Source organism: Typopeltis vanoorti, chromosome 1 (assembly GCF_054136105.1).
Source record: "Typopeltis vanoorti isolate ZY-2024b chromosome 1, IOZ_Tvanoo_1.0, whole genome shotgun sequence".
NCBI classification, from domain to species: domain Eukaryota; kingdom Metazoa; phylum Arthropoda; class Arachnida; order Uropygi; family Thelyphonidae; genus Typopeltis; species Typopeltis vanoorti.
The window spans coordinates 184,326,718-184,349,084 of NC_143549.1; the positions used below are offsets into that span (position 1 = coordinate 184,326,718).

A 22,367-nucleotide genomic window follows, 5' to 3' on the forward strand; every position below is an offset into this window, starting at 1 on the left:
TAGAGGCAACTGGGATAAAAACACACTATTTAATGAATCACATGTCTCCATACAGAAACTATGCTATATAGACTGAAACAAAACCATATGTTGCATGGGCAAACACAGTATCTAACTGAAAACTATTGTTATTAATTAGACGTGTGTGAGTTCGATTTCCCAAGGCAGCAATAAAATTCAACCAAATGTGTTAAAATTGTAAACGTATTCAAATTCGTAAAAGTTTTAAAACTAACTAATATATATATATATAATGAATGTTATGGCAGTTTCACATATGGAATTTGGTTGAAGAGAGTTAGCATTTCAACTCAATTTTCAGCTATGCTTTTATCTTTCGGTTGCACAATCTTTTGTTAATACCACACCAGCCATATGCACTTCTTAATAACCTGTCATTGCTGTCTGTTTCGCGTTAGGCTTAATTACCGTAAAGGGAGAAAAGTAACAAAAGAGAAAAATATTCCTGGTCCAGGGATTTCGTTATTCAGGTAATATTCACTAATTTCATGTTGTTAGTCTGTGGTGTGCCAGTATCGGTAAATGGTGCTATTATTTGATCTATTCTACGCTAAAAAATTTAACCCTGAGATGGAAAAATTTAACCCTAAGTGGCTGATAAAAAAAAAAAATAAAAATAAAAAATCCCTCGAACAATCAGAAGAAGCAGAAACAGAATCAAAAAAAAAAAAAAAGGACAGTATTTCATATTTTACCAGAACAGCCCGCATTGTCTTCAGAACCAAACGGTAAGAGGCAAAAAATGTAATATGTGCATTTGATTTTTGCAATATTCACTGTGTATGTTTTGTATTGAATATAAATACAATAAATATTATAATAATGTATGTCTCTATTATGATTTTTTTTCGAGGGGGGGGGGGGCTGTGAAATATTTTAATTTTTGCAAAGGGGGCCCTGACATCCAGAAGTTTGGCAAGCACTGGTCTAAGGCACTTTGTACTGTATCAATCCACCTATGTCTTGGTCTTCCTCTGGGTCGTTTTCCTGCCAACCTGGCAGAGATCACTTGTTTTTGCTAATCTTTCCTTGCCCATTCTGTTTAAATGACCATACAACCTGAGATTAGATCTGCTAACGCATTCCTGGATGCTGACAATGTCAAGTTTTTTCCTAATATCATCATTTTTAATATGATATTGCCATTGATGCCATCTGTTCACACCTCTAATCTTTCTCAGGATTCTCATATCTACAGTCTCTAGTCTTTGGTCAAGTGTTTTACTTCTGACCCAGCTGTCAGATCCATAAGTTAAAACTGGTTTGAACACTGTCTTGTATATAGCTAATTTAGTGTTCTGACTAATTTCTCTCTTATTCCGTATGAATTTATTCAATTGACTTCCTACCATACCAGCTTTGTTAATTCTGTTGTCTATTTCCATATTTAATTTACCATCTTCACTAAAAATTGTGCCTAAGTAGGTGAAATGTTTTACTTGTTCCACAGGTTCTCCGTTCACAACACAGTTGATATTTTCAACGATTCTGCCTATTTTCATTGTCTTTGTCTTTTTATTGCTGACCTTCATACCATATCTATTACAACAGTTATTCAATTTAGTCAGAGAATCTTGCAGACTTGTAGCGGATTTATTTAGAAGTATAACATTGTCCGCATAAAGCAAAGAGCCGACATTAACATCTCCAATTTTGATGTCATGTCTAATACCACTTTCCTTCATATTGTGATCCATATAGATAATGAATAACAGAGGAGATAATGTATATCCTTGTCTCACACCAGATTTAACATTAAACCATCTTCCTGTACTTTCTTCAATTCTAACCACTTACAACTCAAATAAAGATTAAGTATTGCTTGAGATAATGCCCCATTGACACCATATAACTGTAGCATATTGAATAACTTTTCTCTTTGCACCTTGTCATATACCTTTTCCAGATCTACAAAACTTAAATACAGATCTTTGTTATATTCCCATGATTTCTCAATTATTTGTTGTAAAGTGAAGATCTGATCCTGACAGTTTCTATTTGGCCTGAATCCAGCTTGTTCTTCACCAAGCTTTTCTTCCACAATTCTTCTCAACCATTTCTCAAGTATTCTTGCATATATCTTATTATTGTTATTACGGTTGACTCCAGGTAGTCCTTAGACTCATCGAGGGAGGCCCTATACATCATGTCCACACAACTATTCGACATTCTCACAGTATCTATCATACCTTGCCTTGAACTCATTCATTGTCATAGCACCCACAACAGACTCTGGCAGCTTATTCCACTCGTTTACCACTCTAAAAGTAAAAAACCCAGCTCTAACACCCTTGCTAACCACACTCTTGCCCAGCTTCCATAGTTCTCCCACCACCAATCCTGATCTCAAAAACATCCTCTGAATTAATCCTATAGAAACCCTTTAGCAATTTGAATGTCTCAATCATATCTCCCCTTTTCCACCTATCAACTAATTTCTGCAACCCACAAATCTTCAACCTGTTCTCATAAGGTTCATTCAATAGACCTGCTATCATCTTGGTCACTCGCCTCTGGATCCTCTCCACCTCCTTCCCATCAAGAAGAAACCTTGGTGACCAAATCTGGACACAGTAGTCGAGATGAGGTCTTATCAAAGCTCAGTACAGAGGTACAATAACTTGCTTGTCTCTGCTAGTCAAAGTATTTTTCAACAACCAAGTGAGTTGATGAGCTGATTTAGCTACTTTTGCAATGTGCCCCCTAAACTTCATCTCCCTATCCACCAACACTCCCAAGTCCCTGGCCTCATCAATCTCATGGAGTACAGTTCCACCAATGTGGTACCAAAATGCATAACCTTACATTTTGTCACATTAAATTGAAATCCATTCCCCATAGCCGAGAACTCCAATCTATCCAAGTCTTCCTGCAAGATTTTGACATCTTCTGCATTCACTATTGCCCTACCTAACTTTGCATCATCAGCGAACAAATGAACTGTTCCTCTTAGATCCTTCCATATGTCGTTAATGAACAAATTAAACAGCAGTGGTCCAAGAACAGAACCCTGCGGCACACCACTAGTCACAGGCCGTCTTTTGGACTCTACTCTTGAATAAACTACTCTCTGATATCTCTCCATCAACCACACACCTATCCATCTCACCAACCCTATATCCATTCCCATATGTTGTAGTTTGTGGATTAGAATTCCATGCAGTATCCTGTCAAATGCCTTAGCCAGGTTGAGCAGTTTCACTGTAAACCCATTACCCTTATCTAGTTCAGCCGTCACTGTGTTATAAAACTTGAGCAAGTTACTGAGGCATGATCTACCCTTCACAAAGCCATGCTGTCCCCCATACAGTATCTCATTATCATCAATCCATTCCTGTATTTTTCCCTTGACAATGACTCCTGATATGCTGATCGGTCGGTAATTTGCAACAGTAGTCTTGGATGCTCCTTTATGCAGTGGAACTATTTTCCCCTCTTTCCACACCTTCGGGACTAACCCAGACTCAAGACTCAGATTAAACAACATGGTCAAGGGCACTGATAATTCTTTAGCCACTTATATCATCCAATCCTACAGATGTATTCACATTAAGGTTCTGTAATAGACTATTCACCTCCACTTCATTCATCACAATTCCTGTATAAACTAATGGTTCCTTCATTTTTTCAATATCACCACCTGGATGATATACTCTTGCAAAAGTGCTCGCTCAGTAATTCCACCATATCGACTGATTCAGTGACCTCCTTACCATCGTCATTCCTTAAAATCATTCTGCCCTATACAGTTTTTTTTTGCTTGCAGCATATTGAAAGAATTGTTTGGGATTCTCTTTACCTTGCATAGCTAGTTTCCTTTCATAATCCGCTTTTGCTTTTTTTACCACACTCGTTACCCTTCTGACCTGCAGGTTACTTTTCTCTTTAAATTTCCTCCATAGTTGTTTCTTTTTTTGCAGCTCAAGCTTAATGGTGTTATTCATCCATTTAACCCCTACTTGTTTTACTATTCGGACCCTGGGTATACAATCAGCCATAACCTCCTGTAAATGCTCCTTGACCACTTCCAATGCTCTATCGACATCCAGCCCTTGCAGTTTTACATGCCATGCACTGATCCAAGCAATCTCCTATGCTTGTCATACTTGCCACCACGGTAATTCCACCTATACCCTGTCTTAATTGAAACTTCTACACCTTTAGCCACCTTCCAGGTCAAGATCTTATGATCACTCTCACCAATAGGTGGCAGCATGGTCATATTCATTACAGTCAAATTCTCAGATGCTATTACCAGGAACACTCAGGAAGGAAATATCATGTAATTCTCACATTCAGTTTTATTTCCATTTTTATATATGGGTACTGTGAGAGCTCTACTCCAATCATTTGGAATTTGTCCCTCTGTCCAGGCCTTCAGAACTATGAAGTGCAGCCACTGCAAGACTTTCATACCACCATACTTCAGCATTTCTGGTCGAATATCATCTACCCCTGCTGCCTTTCCACATTTCAAGCCTTTGATGGCTTTTTCTACTTCAAGTATGGATATGTATTCGTGACTGTATGCCTATTGACTGTTTTTTGCCACTGTGCTATCACTGCTTGTTTCATTTAGCAATTTCTCGAAGTAATTACTCCATATTTCAAGGATATTTTTTTCTCCAGTTTTCATGTCACCTTTATCATCTCCTTTTACAGCACTCTTTCCTCCATTTCTAAGCTTCTTCAACAAACTCCAGAATATTTTGCCACCTTCTTGATATTTATTTTCTATGTTCTTGCCAAAGTCCTCCCATGACTTTTGTTTAGCTATTTTTACACAGTGTTTAGCTTTCTTACCTTTGTCTTTGTATTCTCTAAGAGCAAAAGCTGACTTATTTCCCAGGAACTTTTGATATGCTTTCTTCTTTTCCTTCACTGTCTCTTTAACTTCCTGTGTCCACCATGGAGTTCTGATTTTTCTATCCTTGCAGACAACCTCACCACATGCCTCTCTAGCTGAATCAATCAAGGTTTTCTTCAAGGCTTGCCACTAAATCTCCAAGGTTTGGTTCCTGTCCTCAAACTCTTTCATTTTTTCTTCATTAATCTTTGTTTATTTTAGTCTACAGTTCACATCTGAGAGCTGCTCAACTTTTATTCGCTTTAAAACTTTCTTACATGTTATTCTTTTCAATATGAAATTCAATTTCATCCTGCTCAAGACTAAATAGTGATCACTTCCAATTTCAAATCCTCTGTACACTCTGGTGTCCTGCACCAGGGAGAAAACATCACTATCAACAATAACATAGTCAATGAGACTTTTCTTATTCCTTGCCTCTTCTCTCCATGTGAATTTGTGCACAATTTTATGTTGGAAGATGGTGTTAGTGATAACCAGTCCATGTCCTGAGCAGAAATCCAACAGGTATTTGCCATTATTATTAGCTTTGCTCTTTTCTCCAAATTTTCCCAGTATATTTTAGTATGTCTGACAATCATTTCCTACTCTGCTATTTAGATCCCCAACAAGGACCAACTTTTCCTTTTTCATTGTGTCAGCTGATTTCTCTAAATCCTCAAAAAATTCCTCCACTTCTATCTTAGTAGAACCTTCTGTGGGACCATAGGCACAAATAAGTCTCATTGTCCAGTTCCCCATTCTGATATTTGCCCACATTACTCTGCTTGAGACTGCCTGCCATTCAAGATTAGCCTAAGACAACATTATGCACAATAATCTGTTTAGTGCGATTGAGTGAAATGATATTATTTCCTGCTTTAAACAAATAATTAATCAGTTAATATGATTTTTTACGTTATGTTCAATTTTTTGTCGCCAATCTGTAGCGAGCGGTGTCATTTATTAGTGTAGCAGCCAGTGGCAGTGCTGTTGGCGGTGGCTGGCGACACTCGGCAGTTGACCCAAAGCTGTCATCGCAAGTGCAATCACAAACTCTGTTCTCTTGCTCAATTACTTTTCTTTCATTTAATTTAGATACTTATATTCTCTCTCCAGCCAAAGGCTGTAGGTTCGAATCCTGCCGTGGGCATGGATGTTTGTGATTGTCTGTGAAAATAATAGTGGTGATGATGGACAGTAGATGGAATTGGTGTAGATGAGGTGGTTTGTGGATGAGGTTGAGTGGTGGAGACGGAGAGTTGTAGAGCAGGTACCCTCCCTCGATGAGTCTTAGGACTCCCTGGAGGTGTCAAATAATAATAATAATATTAAATAAGAGTAAAGAATACAAAGCAGAAGGAAAAGTTGCTACTACTTCTTTAAGCATGCAGATTACCTGAATTAGAAGCGATTTAAAGATTGAGATTAAATATCTTCTATCACTCTAGATTGAGAATTGTAACCAAAAAAGTACTCCTTAGTACTAAGGAATATTCAATGAAATGGTCTCAATATTTTTACATCATTGAAAGTGACCAAATTTCAAGAGGAATTTTTTGAAAACTTTACTGCGTTTTTAAAAATTGAGCTAGACTGCATAATGTAAGAATAACTGGGTAATCTGCTAGTACTGATAAGATTTTGCAGCCAAGTTTCCTGAATAATTTTGCAGCCAAGTTTCCTGAATAATAAGGATAATTCAAGAGGGCGATTATGATGATCGTCAAATATTCAATGTAGATGAAACTGGTTGTTTTTGGAAGCATATGCCAACAATAACTTTCCTAACTAAAACTGAAGCATCTCAACCGGGATACAAAGTATCTAAAGATCGTCTTATGTTTTTTTATTAGGAGGCAATGCAGAAGGCAACTTTAAGCTCAAGCCTATGTTAGTTTATTGTGTGCAAAATCCAGGATCTAACATTATTGAAGAAATCAATACAGTTGGAAAAGAACTTGGATTTATTGAACTGGATAATGAAGATGTGAGAAACTTGCTTGATTCCCCAGAACAATTAAGTGAGAATGATCTCCTTTGACTAGAAGAACAGTGTATATGAAAAAGATAAGGAGTGCAAACAAGAAGTGAATGTTATGACTAAGGAGCTAACTGCAAAAGAACTTGAGGTAGTTTGCAATCACATTGATCATGCTATGGAAATTTGTTTGATGCTAAACCTAATATGGAATGAAGTCTGCTGAAATCTTGATATAGCGATCGCCAACTATCGCAAATTGCATGACAAGATTAAAAAGTCAAGCACTATTCAAACATCTTTACTTATTTTTTTTGTAAAAAAGTAGCTTGATCAAATGTTTAGACATTAAATAAAATTTTAAGCGATTGATTTGTATTAACTTTGATGATTTTATCCTCTAATATAGCTTATCATTTTTTTTTTTTTTTCAAATTTATGCCAACTGATGGATGAATTATAATTATTCCTATTGTTTATTGTATTCGCTTAATGCCATTTTGCTTAGCGCTTAGTGAATTATAATTTTGGGGCAGATGACTTCATGAAAGAAATTATTATTATTATTATGTGATACCTCCAAGGACTCATCGAGGGAGGGCACTCTGCAACTCTCCTTCTCCACCATTTAATCCACAAACAACACAGAACTGTTACTTCCATCATCGTCTACACACAACATCATCTACTGCCCAATGCCACCACAACTAATATTTTTTGTCTGTAAATTGCATGCATTATCAAGGCTGATTTGCCTGAGTGCAGGATTAAAAACCTGAGTTTCTGGGAGAAAAAACCCTGCTACCTCTGTATGAGATCAGCTAATTGAATTGATTTGAAAAAAAATCTATATATAAAGTTTCTTCCCATCACGACAAGAATTGAACTTAGGCATTTTCCAACCGGAAGGTGCAACGTACCTTTGCTCTTCCAGTTGCGCTATGGAGGCGCTTTGTAGTGATGGCAGGAAATTGTACATTGACAGAATACAAATCATTGGCATTTAATCTTCATAATGAACCTAATGCATGCACACTATATTATTAAAAGCAAAAATTTAAGTTAAAAACTTCTAAATCTTCAAATTCTAAATCATAAATTTAGAATTTAAGTTTTTGACCTAAATTTTTTGATAAATGGACATGGATAAAGAATCTTTCAAACACAAAATGAAGTTCTCTAATTTATAGTTCTAAGAAAACATCAATATATGCCAACTTACATCATTGGGTTTGTCCAATTAGAAAGTTGACTTTTTTTTGGGGGGGGGGATAGATGGAACGATCAGTTATAAAATTCCTGGCTGCTAAAGTTTTCAGGGTCTTTTTTTTTTTTTTGCTTTCATTGATGCATATTGTACATATTTAGTTTATTATGAAGATTTTATATAAGTGACATTAATTTAATGCAACATTTAAACATTATTTCTGGATTTCATTTTTATAATTTCATACTCCTCTTTCTTGTGCTAGCAGTAAGTAAAATGTTACTTGGTTCAACTTTTGATATAGGCTGGACTCAGCTCTGTTCTCTTCCCACCCCCACATATAAGAACATAGGTTAGTCTTAATCTCTGACTTATCTCCAGTTCCATGGATGGAATGTTGTGTAAATTACTATAGATTTTATTTGAAACCGATAATACATTTTGTGAGTAGCATGCTATTTGCTCTTTCATTTCATTGCATTAGATGATGCTACTTCATCAACAATAAAAGACGACTGGAAATATACATTTGTCTTTTATTCTATGAAGTGCAGTTTAGTAATATGCCAGTCACACTGTTTAGCACTAATACAGTATATTTATTTCATTTTGCACATCAGAAAGCCACACCATATAGTTGCTGGTGTATGCCAAATGTGCATATGGTGATTGCACAGCCTGGAATTTCTTGATGCTCTGTTGTTGGATCATTGTTTGCATATATTGGAGGAATCTGCTCAATTTGCATGGAGCACAAAATTTCAATGTCTTAACTTATTAGAAGAGCTAGAAATATATTAAAATTTTGAATCACTAATGAAGAAAGAATTACTGTACTTATGAACTTGGATGGTAATATATATATTTCTTAATTCTTTACAGCACTTGCATATTTGTGGTTGTATTTATATATCTTGATGCTCAAGTGCTTTCACCTCTTGCTCTTCTTACCACAGTTGGTATGCTTACTGCATTTCTCTATTTGGCTCATGCTGTCACTGATAGTCATCTGTCACTGTTGTGGTTTTCCAGGAAAGGTAAAATTTTTTTAAAAAATCTGATTTAAAGCATGTTTTTTTAAAAAATCAACTTACTCAGAATATACCACAACATAATGTTACTTTCATCCGTATAAAGTATCATTCTTTTCTTATATATAACCTTGTGTAAAAATCACTCATAAAGTTTATCCCATATATGATGTCCTTTCACATTAAAATTCAACTTAAGTAAGAATTCTTTCTTTTAAGGTTACGTGGTGATCAGCACTCATATTTGTAAATTTAGGGACACAAAAACACGTGTTGAACAGATTATTTTATTAATAACTAATAAAATAAAACTTGACGTTTCGACCCCTCTATCGAGGTCATCATCGGAAGAATACAACTGTATAAGGAACCAAGCTACATGCTCATGCCCTGTATACTGGTAAACTAAATCTACGTAGTTAATAAATCCTTTTTCCTAGCCTGACCTCTAGTGATAAAAAAAAATAAAATAAAATAAAAATAAATATATATATATATAAATAAATAAATAAATAAATACAACTACAATAAACTGCTAAAGTCCTCATGTATTAATATTCTTCTGGATAGTTCTGATTGTTATAAAATGATTTCTTTCAGTTGCTGTTGAATGTTACAAACACTTCACCAGGTTGTCTTCTTGTAGTGGGATTTTTCTGTGGATAATTTAGGTTGTTATACAGGTTGTAGATGGATCCTCCACATTCTTGAAATGGTTAGGCCATCATTTTTGTTGAGATTTGGGTTGTGTTTGAGCATTTCACATGACTCTTTAAATTTTCTCTCAGACCAGGTTTTGGTGCAGGTAGGGACTTGGTATTTTTCCAATCAATTCTGTGGTATGTTTGGAGTGCATGGTCAGAAAGGCCGGTTTTACCAAAATAGAGGTATTTAATGTGTCGTTTGTGCTCGTCTTGTCTGATTGGGATAGTTCGCCCTGTTTCCCCTATGTATGGTATGTTACATGTGCATTGTATTTTGTATACCCCTGGGTGTGCTAGGTGTGGAAGAGGATCTTTAGAAGAACTGAGTAGGTGTCTTAACTTATTTGGGGGTTTAAAGGTGGTTTTAATGTTGTATTTGCGAAGTGTTCTGTCTATTTTTTCAGAAATGCCTCTAACATAAGGAATGGCAATAGCATTCTTGAAATCTTTTTTGTTCTTACTGGTATCTTTATGGAGGATCTTATGAATAGTTTTTTTACTGTATCCATTTTTGATAAATGTTTGGTTGATGATCTTGTATTCCTGGTTTAGAGCCTGTTCATTAGAACAAATAGTTAGAGCTCTGTGTTTAAGGGTGCTTATGACACCTACTTTTTGTGTTGGGTGGTGGTAAGAATTTTTGTGTATGTATTGGCCTGTGTGTGTAGGTTTGCGGTAAACTGAGAAGGAGAGACAGCCAGAGGGAAGACGTGTGACAAGAGTGTGTCTAGGAAAGGAAGGGAGTTGTTTTTTTCCCATTTCAATGTTGAATTGGATACGTTTGTGTTGTTTGTTTAGGTGGCTAAGGAATGTATTTAGAGCTTCGCGGCCGTGAGGCCAAATGGCGAAAATATCGTCGACGTATCTGAGCCAAATTTTGGGCTTTAGACATGCTGTCTCTAGAGCACGTTGCTCAAAGTCTTCCATATAAAAGTTAGCTATTGGGGGGGAAAGTGGTGAGCCCATGGTTGGACCTTCTTTTTGAAGGTAAAAATTGTTTTGCCACACGAAATATCTGGAGCGGAGCACGTGGGCAAAGAGGGCCCTGATGTCATGTGGAAATATGTTCTTTAGGAGCAAGATCGTGTCATTGATTGGGACATTGGTGAAAAGGGAAGTTATGTCAAAGCTGACTAATAAATCTTGGTCGTTGAGTGTAATGTTTTTAATTTTATTAATGAAATGTTGTGTATTTTTTATGTAGGAAGGGGACTGACCTACCAATTCCTTGAGTGTGGCAGCTAATTTTTTGGCTAAGTGATAATTTGGGCTGTCAATTCCTTCGTCTTATTGTTGAATGAATTGGAGGTATAACAACCTAAACTAGCTATAGAAAAATCCCACTACAAGAAGACAACCTAGTGAAGTGTTTGTAACATTCATTAGCAACTGAAAGAAATCATTTTATAACAATCAGAACTATCCAGAAAAATATTAATATATGATGACTTTAGCAGTTTATTGTAGTCATATTTATATATATATATTTTTTTTTTCTTTTAATTTTAATTTTTATTTATTTATTTTTATATATATATATATATATTTAATTTTATTTTTTATTTTTTATTTTATTTTTTTATTTTATTTAATTAATTAATTAATTTTTTTATCACTAGAGGTCAGGCTAGGAAAAAGGATTTATTAACTACGTAGATTTAGTTTACCGGTATACAGGGCATGAGCATGTAGCTTGGTTCCTTATACAGTTGCATTCTTCTGATGATGACCTCGACATAGGGGTCGAAACGTCAAGTTTTATTTTTGTAGAAAGTATTTTACCTTGGGTATAATAAATGTTAAAGATACCAAGCTATTTTAAACCTGGTTTTACTCCATTTCCCAAGTAAGCAAACAGACAAATAAGTCAAGTTTGCGCCTGCACGTAATGCAAGTCTAGCTGACCCTGCAGGTAGTGCAAGACCAAGGTAACTCATGGTAAAAGTAGAATAAGCTCTGATCACTAATCTTAATATTTACCAATAATGCAAAGCACATCTCCTAGAGGAGATGTATGATGCAAAGCACATCTCCAGGAGGAAATGTATGATGCTTTGTATTAAAGGCAAGGGGCCACTACCCAGACCGGTTTCGACCTTTATTGAGGTCTCATCAGTGGGAGCTAGGCTAGAAATATCAAGATTTTGGTAATACAGAGCTTATAAGTATTTTACCAGAACAAGTTACCATAAGATGTTTTAACCTTATTAAATTAAAATCTCAGGAGGAGATATAAATGTAGAAATTTCTAGCCTGGCTCCCACTGATGAGACCTCAATAAAGGTCGAAACCGGTTTGGGTAGTGGCCCCTTGCCTTTAATACAAAGCATTATACATCTCCTCCAGGAGATGTGCTTTGCATTATGGGTAAATATTAAGATTAGTGATCAGAGCTTATTCTACTTTTACCACGAGTTACCTTGGTCTTGCACTACCTGCAGGGTCAGCTAGACTTGCATTACTTTCAGGTGCAAACTTGACTTATTTGTCTGTTTGCTTACTTGGGAAATGGAGTAAAACCAGGTTTAAAATAGCTTGGTATCTTTAACATTTATTATACACAAGGTAAAATACTTTCTACATTTATATCTCCTCCTGAGATTTTTATTTAATAAGGTTAAAACATCTTATAGTAACTTGTTCTGGTAAAATACTTATAAGTTCTGTATTACTAAATTCTTGATATTTCTAGCCTGGCTCCCACTGATGAGACCTCAATAAAGGTCGAAACCGGTTTGGGTAGTGGCCCCTTGCCTTTAATACAAAACATCATACATCTCCTTCAGGAGATGTGCTTTGCATTATTGGTAAATATTAAGATTAGTGATCAGAGCTTATTCTACTTTTACCATGAGTTACCTTGGTCTTGCACTACCTGCAGGGTCAGCTAGACTTGCATTACTTTCAGGTGCAAACTTGACTTATTTGTCTGTTTGCTTACTTGGGAAATGGAGTAAAACCAGGTTTAAAATAGCTTGGTATCTTTAACATTCAAGTTTTATTTTATTAGTTATTAATAAAATAATCTGTTCAACACGTGTGTTTTTATGTCCTTAAGTAAGAATTGGTAATTAATTGGCAACTGTTTTTGAAATATTAAGTTTTCTAGATTTTGCATAAAGTAGCTGCTCTGAATTGATATTTGCTGTAATTGCACATTAGTCGAATACAGAAATTTGTGATTTATAAGTAATATATAAATTGTACTTATGTCCCATCCTTTGGTCATCTGCTGTGGATATTAATTAAATTTTATGATTTTTCAAGTTTATTTTTTAATTAAACATTCATTAAATATTGTATATCTGATAAAGGTATATGTGGTTAATCTTGGACATCCTTAAGAGTTCATATTGAGGAGCTAGAGATATGCATGAAATCTCTTATGGGAGAGTTACAGAAGCAATAAATGTAGTAGGAACCTAGTGCATAAAGTAACGATAAGATGTTATTCTGATGTAGTATGGATTGTTGTCTATCAGATGTAATAAAGCAATGCTGCAGCAGTTATTGCAAATTTTTAAGGGATCCAAAGAAAAATTAGATCCCTTAAACTTTGCAATAATTGCTCAAATGTTTCTTAAAGAAGAGAAACATTTAAGAAAAACAACATCATTCATTTGTGAACGTATACATTCATCGTGTAATCCCACCAATATAATATGACATTGGATATTTAATCATACCAAAGTGCATGACTTTACATGTACTGACATTGAACTAATATCCATTTTCCTATGCCCACAATTTCAGCCTATACAAATCATTCTGCAAGTACTGCATATCAGCAGTATTCCTGATTACCTTACCTATCTTTGTATCATCAGCAAATAGCTATATGTTAAATTTGCCTGTCAAATCCTTCCCAATATCATTAATGTATAGATTGAATAACAGTGGACCAAGCATTGAGCCTTGTGGTACACCACTGGTTACCTTAAATCTTGCAGACTCACATCCCCCACATACCAGATTTTGATATCTGTCAGTCAGCCACTAATGTTTTATAATCCAAACCCATATTCTCCAATTAATGCAATAGTTTTCCATCCTGTATTCTGTCAAAAGCCTTAGCAAAATCCAAAATCCAAAATCATGGTGCATCAAGTTCAATCCATCTAGTTCAATCGTAACGTTATTATAGAATGTGAGCAGGTTACTAAAACATGACCTTCCCTTAGTAAACCTCATTGCAAAGTAGAGATTCACTGTCAACCCATTTCTGAATGTGAGCCATAACAAATTTTTCCAAAATTGGCACCATTACTCCTGATACACTGATTGGTCAATAGTTGGGTACATTGGTCTTTGTCACACTTGTGCAATGGGATTATCATACATTCTTTTCACTTTTGCAGGATCTTCCCTGTTCTGAGACTCAAATTATATAGCCTGGTCAAAGGAATAGCTAGTTCAGCTGAACATTCTTTTACACCCGTGCTGATATCCCATCAGTTCCTATTGCTGAATTGCTGTTCAGTTTGTGCAATATCTCTAATTCCTCTTCTTCATTCTCCTGAGTTTATCCAGTGATATGTTGCACACCAGGTTGATAGCTTTTAGAAAAATAGGCACTCATTAGTTGAACAACCTCTTCATCACTCTCACACCATCTGCATTCAGTAGAGTTATTCTTTCATATTCATTCGTTCTTTCTTTTACTTACAGCATATCAATAGAATTCTTGTTGGGTTGTCTTTAGCTTGCAGAGCCAGTTTTTTTTTCATACTACAGACTTAGCTTCCGTACAACAGTTGTGACTCTTCTGGCCTGCTGCTTTATTGATCTGTTGCAAGACAACTTCTTGAAGTACCATGTTACACAAGGAACTCGAGGTCAAAGAGGGTTTAGATTGGATTATAGTGTCAGGGGGCATTTCAGTTAGAGACGTAATTATTCTGCATTATGACTTCAGATTGTAGGCATTTGTGAGACCTAGCTATCAAAATTATAATTTTCATAACGGACATCATCCTTATGCACATGGTATTCTTCAACATCATACTTTTCTTACGGACATCATCCTTATGCATACGGCATTCCTTCCACATCATACTTTTCTTACGAATCTCTTTTTAATAAGATTACACATCCATTTCACCCCTTCCTTATTTATTCTTCAAACTCTCAGAACATCATTTTTTATTTTGGTTTAACCAATAAGAATACAATTTGGTCGGCTAAATCCCAAATTGCCAGCGCATCCTCGTTCGTTCAGTATCCAGGTAGATAACCAACATTGTGCACCACGAGAAGGTGAGGATTAGGTCAGAAGCTCTGGTCGGTTCTCTGCATTCCTTTAAAGGCTATGTGAAAGTCTACTCTCAGTTATACAGCTTTGACCCTTAATGCAAATACCTGTTGGATTTCTGCTCAGGACATGGACTGGTTATTACTAACACCATGTTCCAACATAAAAATGTGCACAAATTCACATGGAGAGAAAAGGCAAGGAATAAGAAAAGTCTCATTGACTATGTTATTGTTGATAGTGATGTTTTCTCCCTGGTGCAGGACACCAGAGTGTACAGAGGATTTGAAATTGGAAGTGATCACTATTTAGTCTTGAGCAGGATAAAATTGAATTTCATATTGAAAAGAATAACATGTAAGAAAGTTTTAAAGCAAATTGTTACATCCTGAATGAAGAACCTTTAAAAGGAAACAATTCATTCAGGATTTAACAAGTCAGAAAAATCAGCTGAGAGAAAAAACTTGTACTCGAGCAGAAGAAATAAAGTACTAACTCTAAATAGAATTAGAATTACCTCCTTTTAGTAGAATTGTAATACTATGTAAAGAACTTTGTGTGCAAATTAATGATTCTATGTAAAAGAAAATATTGGCTTAAATTTGTGCCCTATTAAGCTATCTAAAATAGCATAAATTACAGACAGTAATGAGTAACAGTGCAAAGGTCATGTCTGAAACGCACATATCGGTCGTAACGCCAGAGGCTAGAACGTGTACTTCCATATATATCCTTTCCTCACAGAAGTCTTCATATCTCACAGCCCACATAATCACCTTCACAAAATGGAAGAAAGTGTGAAACCCCATTCACAATTATATCATCTGATGAAATTATCAGATCTAAAACTCCCAATTCTCGCATGCCCTCCTTTACATACTGCTGGAGATAGTTGTCTCTCAAGAACTTGAAAAATTCATTTTCCTTATTCCTAAATGCTATCTCTTCATTCCAGTCTATATCACCATAATTAAAATCACCCATAATGATCAACCTTTCCTTGTTCATTAACCAAAGTTGCTTATACAGTATGAGCAAAAAAAAGTACTGAATAATTACAACAATATATGTTATGGAGTAAATGGGTATATTAACAAAGAAATGTATGTTTACACCTGATGATTTGGTGGAATCTTGGTTGAATAAAGCATTAACAACGGTAGATTATGTGCTTGAAACAGGCACCTTGTCTTTCAAGACAGGTTTCATAGTGCATGAGAAGGTTCTCTGTTGTCTTGGAGAACAAAGGTTGGGACATCTTTTTGACATATTATGTAATTTTATCCTTTAGTTAATCAAGGTTTGAAGGTAGGTCATGGTGGAATACCCATTCCTTCAACATACCCAAAATGAAGGCATTAATCAATGTGAGATCAGGAGAATGTGAAGGGTATGGAAATTCTTTGAACCTTGAAATGAGCCTCATGAGAAAGTGTTCTGATAAATAGGCTCTAGGACCACGTGATGTGTGACAGGCTCCATCCTGTTGGAATACCTGTGCACGAAATGAATGTTTTTTTGCATGGAACATCCCTATTCAAATCCTGGATGAATGGACCAACACATTCTCTATGTAGTGCTCGCTGCTCAAGGTCATGGTTACACTACCCTCTTCAATGAAGTAGGGCCCAATTATGCCATGGCTGGAAACAGCACACCATGCGGTGACATTCTTGCTGTGAAGAGGTTTCTCTTGGACAGATTCAGGTCTCGAGAAACCAAGAAACCTGTAGTTTCATCTGTCCAAGAAACAGACATTATGGAGGAAGGATAGATCTTCATAGACATTGGCCAGCACACATGCCTAGTATTCCTGCTGTACAGTGTAATCTATTGCTGTTAAACACTGATCCACCTTAGTGATGTACAAAAAGGTACTCAGGTCCTTAAGTGACTGCCTCGGCATCCCAAGTTTTACTGCTGTTTAGCATTGACTGCATTTTGGAGACTGCAGCACTTGCTTCAGCATATGCCCGTGATTCTCATTTGTGTTAACAGTTCGTGGTCTCTCCGAATGCCCTTTGCATTTCGGTAGGACACTCTCGATTAAGGCAGTGATGACACTATTGCTTGGGGCATGCTTACAGAGATGATGAACAAACTGCTCACAAACATGTTATTGGTTTGGACCATTTACTTTCTTCTTCTTCTACTACGCGTTATTCCCACTTCCCATGCAGGGTCCGCGTGTTACTTTAGATGCGACTTCTTGTTAGTACTACTCCCAACCGACCCGTCGCCTGGTCTGCCGCTGGGGGGGGATATATTTTTGACTGTAGAGGCGTATGTTCATAGGGCCGGTTTGCCTGTTTGCGGGATGAAAAACGCCAGATAAACTGGCGGATAAAACCCTACTGACCGCGCCCAAGACCGGCTAACTTGGCTATGCCTGAGGAAGATCCTCAAATTCCTCACGTCTACAACGGGAATCGAACCTGGGACGCTCCTTCCCCAGGCATATGGTTGCAAAGCGCAAAGCCACCAGGCTAACCGCATGGTTTTTGGACCATTTACTTTACCAACTCTATATGAATGAAAATAGTGTTCAACAATGAACGTCTTTTCTTCCATCAACACCATTGCTACCGCTAAATGTAATTGTGTAGACTCTACGTGCTCTTCTATTAATGGTCATGCAGTTGAATGTTATATCTCATACAACGTGCACTGAAGGGGGGGGGGGTATCAAAGTTTTTTTTTTTTTTTTTTTTACTACCTTCCACATTCCCTGGCCTATAACAACATCCAATTATTAAATATCTCTTCCTGTCAACTTTCACCTCATACCACACTGCCTGAAAACCATTGTCAGTATTTTCCTCTTTCATGTCTACCTTATGTAGACAATTTCCCTACTGAGAAATCATGCAGATGTTGTAGCCTTACAGGAGGACTTGAATAGATTGAATGAGTGGGTGAAAGTATGGGACTGTCAATTCATTGTTGCAAAGTATCTTCTTCTTCTTTGGTGCATCAATCCAAAAATTGGTAAATATAGCAGCACATCACAACATCCAGTCTTGTGACTTCCTTTTTATCTCTTCATAACTCTTAGTGCCAGTTAGCATCATTATGTTATTTATATATGAAATTCTTGGTCTGCCTCGTGGCCTCTTTCCTTCTACAGTCCCCTCCATTATTTCTGTAATCCATTATTTCTGTAATTCTGCCGGTCATTTGAGGCATGGTGTCCTAATTGGACACCATGCCTCAAATGGTGTCCAATTAGGCTTTTTCTTCTCTTATTGATGTGTTTCATTAATGACTGCTCTTCATGAACTATATTCAGAACTTCTTCATTACTTTTCTTTTCTGTCCAACTAATTTTCATCTTTCTCCAGCACCAAATATCAAATGCTTCCAACTTTTTCATGTCTTGTTTTGTTAGAGTCCAGGCCTCACAACCATATAATACAATGCTCCATATGTATGTTTTCACTAGCCTTTTTTTGAGCTGGATGCTAAGTCCTTTACTGGTAAAAATGTTTCTTCTGTTATAGAATGCTTTTTTGGCTAGGATTATTCATGCTTTAATATCATTGGTTTCTTCCATCTTCTGTGATAAGACTTCCAAGATATTTCAAAGAGGATACCTGTTGTAGTAGGTTATTATTTATTTCCAGGTTTATTTTCATTGGATTTGCTTTACTTGTAATTAATAATTTTGTTTTCTTATAATTAATTTTTAGGCTGTACTGTGTGAAGATTTCTTCCATCTTTGTTAGGGTGGCTTTCAGTTTGTTTTCATTATCAGCTAAAACTGCTATATCATCCGCAAACTATAGCCAGTTAATATCAATTCCATTTATCTTAATTCCGGTTTCTATTAGTTCTTTCAGTTTATTTATTGCGTCTTCAATGTACAGATTAAACAATATGGGTGAAAGAGAGCACCCCTGTCTTACACCTCTACGTATTTTTGCTATTGCGGTTTTTGTTGTATTGCTGGCTGCTTCTATTAAAGCTTCTTGATGCTTGTAAAGATTAAATATGAGCCTTCTATCTCTCCAATATCTACCTTTATTGTTTTTAGGAGGTGAAATATTTGATTCCAGTCAATACTATCGAAGGCTTTCTCCAAGTCAAGAAAGACTATCAGAGTATTTTGATTCTTCTCCAATCTTCTTTCAATAACTGTTCTTAGAGCTACGTGTGTAGAGGCTTAAGTGCTGTGAAGACATCATGTTGGAGGCTTAATGGATTTTTTACAACACTCAAAAAGAATTAAAATAGAATTTAATACTTCCTATATTTCGTCCTAGTCACTAGGACATCTACGGGGATTACAAAAACAATTAATGTAACATATACACAAATAACAAACAATACTAAGCCCAACCACGTGGGTGACACTAAAGTCCTATCTAGGTAGAGCGCCCTCTAAGGGCAGTAGTAGGTGGCCTGGAATGTAAGGTGGGAACTCTGGTGATGAGTGTTTCCCAAATTTTTGGAAGCTTAATGCAACCGTATTTGTTGAGATTTGGTTGGTTTTTGAGAGCTGCTGCTGCTTCTAAGAAAAGTCTCTCTTTCTTGAATTTGCTGTGGTGGAGCATGGTGGTTTTCTTCCATGATACCCTGTGGGTGGTGTCCAAAACATGGTCAGCCAAGCCTGAATGGCCATAGTTGTGTTTGAAGATGTAAGACTTGTGTTCCTCTAGACGGATAGATGCTGATCTGCCTGTCTGTCCAAAGTACGCCAGCTTACAAGAACAGGGTACTTTGTAAACTCCAGGCAGAGAGAGAGGAGGGAGCTGATCTTTCGTAGAACGGATAAGGGTAGCAAGTTTTCGATGGGGCTTATATGCTGTGTGTAGGTTGTACTGTTTTAGTATCTTGGCTATTTTTTCGGATGTGCCACGGATGTAGGGTATGGTGATGGCATTTTTAAAATCTTGTTGACGAGAAGGACGTGGAATGGGGGAGGAGTTGATTATTTTTTTGATACTGTGATCGCTGTAGCCATTGGAGAGGAAAGTGCTGTGTATGTGGTTAAGCTCAATAGTGAGGGCGGTTCCACTGGAACAAAGATTGTGGGCTCTCTTGGTAAGAGTTTTAATAATGCCATATTGTTGAGAGGGGTGGTGGTGGTGGGAGAGTTTGTGAATGTATCTGCCTGTGTGTGTGGGTTTTCTGTATACGGTGAAGGTAAGTGTATCATTAGGCAGGCGTGTGACTAAGGTGTCTAGGAAGGGTAAACAATTGTTCTTTTCATTTTCCATAGTGAACTGGATTCTTGGATGTAGACTATTGAGATGACTGAGGAAGGAGTCTAACGTGTCTAGGCCATGAGGCCAAATAGAGAACACATCATCTACATATCTTAGCCAGATAGAAGGTTTGAGTGGGGCTGAGTCTATGGCTCGTTTTTCGAAATCTTCCATATAGAAATTAGCAAGGGGGGGTGAGGGGGGGGAACCCATGGCAGTTCCCTCTATCTGCTTGTAGATTTTGTTGTTCCAAGAGAAATACCCAGAGTTAATGGCAAAGGAAAAGAGATCTAAGACGTCAGAGGGAAAAACGTTTTCTAAGAGAGATAAGGTGTCAATTAAGGGAATATTGGTAAACAAGGAGGAGATATCAAAGCTTACCAATGTGTCTGTCTTGTTCAAGGTTAAATTTTCTGTGAGGGCTTTAAAGTGGGTCGAGTTTTTTTATATAGGAAGGGGACCTTCTGGTGAGGGGGATCAGAGAGTTGGCCAGCTGTTTAGATAGTCTATAGCAAGGTGCATTGGTGACATCTACTATAGGCCTGAGTGGGGAATTGGGTTTGTGGATTTTTGGTGAACCGTATATTCGGGGGGGGGGGGGAGCGGAAAGGTTTAAGTTTTTTCGTGACGTCAGGGGGCCAGGAAGATACTTTTTTGAGTAAGATTTTTAGTTTCTTGTGTTTTTTGTGGGGTCGTGTTCTAGCGGGATGTAGGTAGCGCAATCGCAGAGGATAATGTTCATTTTACGATTGTATTCACTGGTATCAAGAACGACTGTGACATTACCCTTATCCGCTCTGGTGATGACGATACTTTTTTCTTTACGTAGTTTCAGGAGAGCCGTGCATTGGTTGGGCTTAGTATTGTTTGTTATTTGTGTATATGTTACATTAATTGTTTTTGTAATCCCCGTAGATGTCCTAGTGACTAGGACAAAATATAGGAAGTATTAAATTCTATTTTAATTCTTTTTGAGTGTTGTAAAAAATCCATTAAACCTCCAACATGATGTTCTTAGAGCTAGGATTGCTTCTCTTGTCCCCTGCTGTTTCCTGAATTCAAACTGGTCATTGCCAACATATTCTTCAACCTTCTTTGTTAGTCTTTTTTGTATAATTTTGAGTAGTATTTTTGAAGCATGTGATATTAAGCTTATTGTTCAATGATTTTCACACTTGTTTGCATTATTTACTTTAGGAATGGGTATGATAGAGCATTGTGTAAAATCTTTGGGGATGATCCCTGTTTCATAAATTTCCTTTATAATCTTTAAAAGGTATGACTTAGTTATGTTTCCTGAGTATTTTATTAATTCTGAGGGGATGTTATCAGTGCCTGGTGCCTTGTTGGCTGACAATTCATTCAGTGCCCATTCAAATTCATCTTTTAATATAGTTGGACCAATTTCTTCCATATCAAGTCTTGTTTCATCTTCTATAACCTTGGCATCTAGATCTTTTCCACTATATAGATCTTCTAAGTACTCCTTCCATCTTTCCGAAATTTCTTCCTTATCTATAAGTATGTTCCCCTGTTTATTTTTGATAATTGTACTTCTTGTCTTGTTTTGCTGGCTTATTCCTTTTATAATGTTATAAGCTTTATTGATTCTTCCAGTCTTTGTTAGATCTTCTATTTCTTTACATTTCTCTGTATACCATTGTTCTTTTGCTTCTTTACACTTTCTATTTATCATATTTTTTATATGTTTATATATGTCTTTGCTTTCTTCCTTTAGGGAGGTTTTGTATTTTCTTCTTTCATCTATTAGATCTAGAATGTCCTGGGTGATCCATGGTTTTTTATTTGCTTCTTCCTTAATCCTATGCAGTCATTGGCGGCCTTAACGATTGTATCCTTCAAATGAGTCCATTTTTCCTCTATGTTTTTCTTTTCCCTCTCTCCAGTTTTAATGCTTTCATCAGTTTGCTGTTTATAGTTTCTATGGTTTTCCTCTGTTTTCAGGTTACTTATATTCCATTTGGGCCTTTTCCTTGGTTGTGACAACTTTTTAAATTTCAGATTACATTTCAATGAAACCAAATTGTGGTCACTATCAACATCAGCTCCCGGGTAACTTTTGCATGATTTTACTTGATTTTTAAATCTATTTCTTGTC

At 36.5% G+C, this 22,367-nt stretch overlaps 1 protein-coding gene across 5 annotated transcripts in view; it reads left to right on the forward strand.

The window, feature by feature from the left end:
- Window positions 1-22,367, forward strand: part of PIG-C (phosphatidylinositol glycan anchor biosynthesis class C) — a 101,570-nt gene that overhangs the window by 32,189 nt on the left and 47,014 nt on the right. For all 5 annotated transcript variants that reach the window (XM_090395767.1, XM_090395783.1, XM_090395792.1 and 2 more), the window contains exon 3: window positions 8,938-9,092. In XM_090395767.1, coding sequence (XP_090251893.1) covers window positions 8,938-9,092 — 155 coding nt within the window. The remainder of the gene's footprint in view (window positions 1-8,937; window positions 9,093-22,367) is intronic.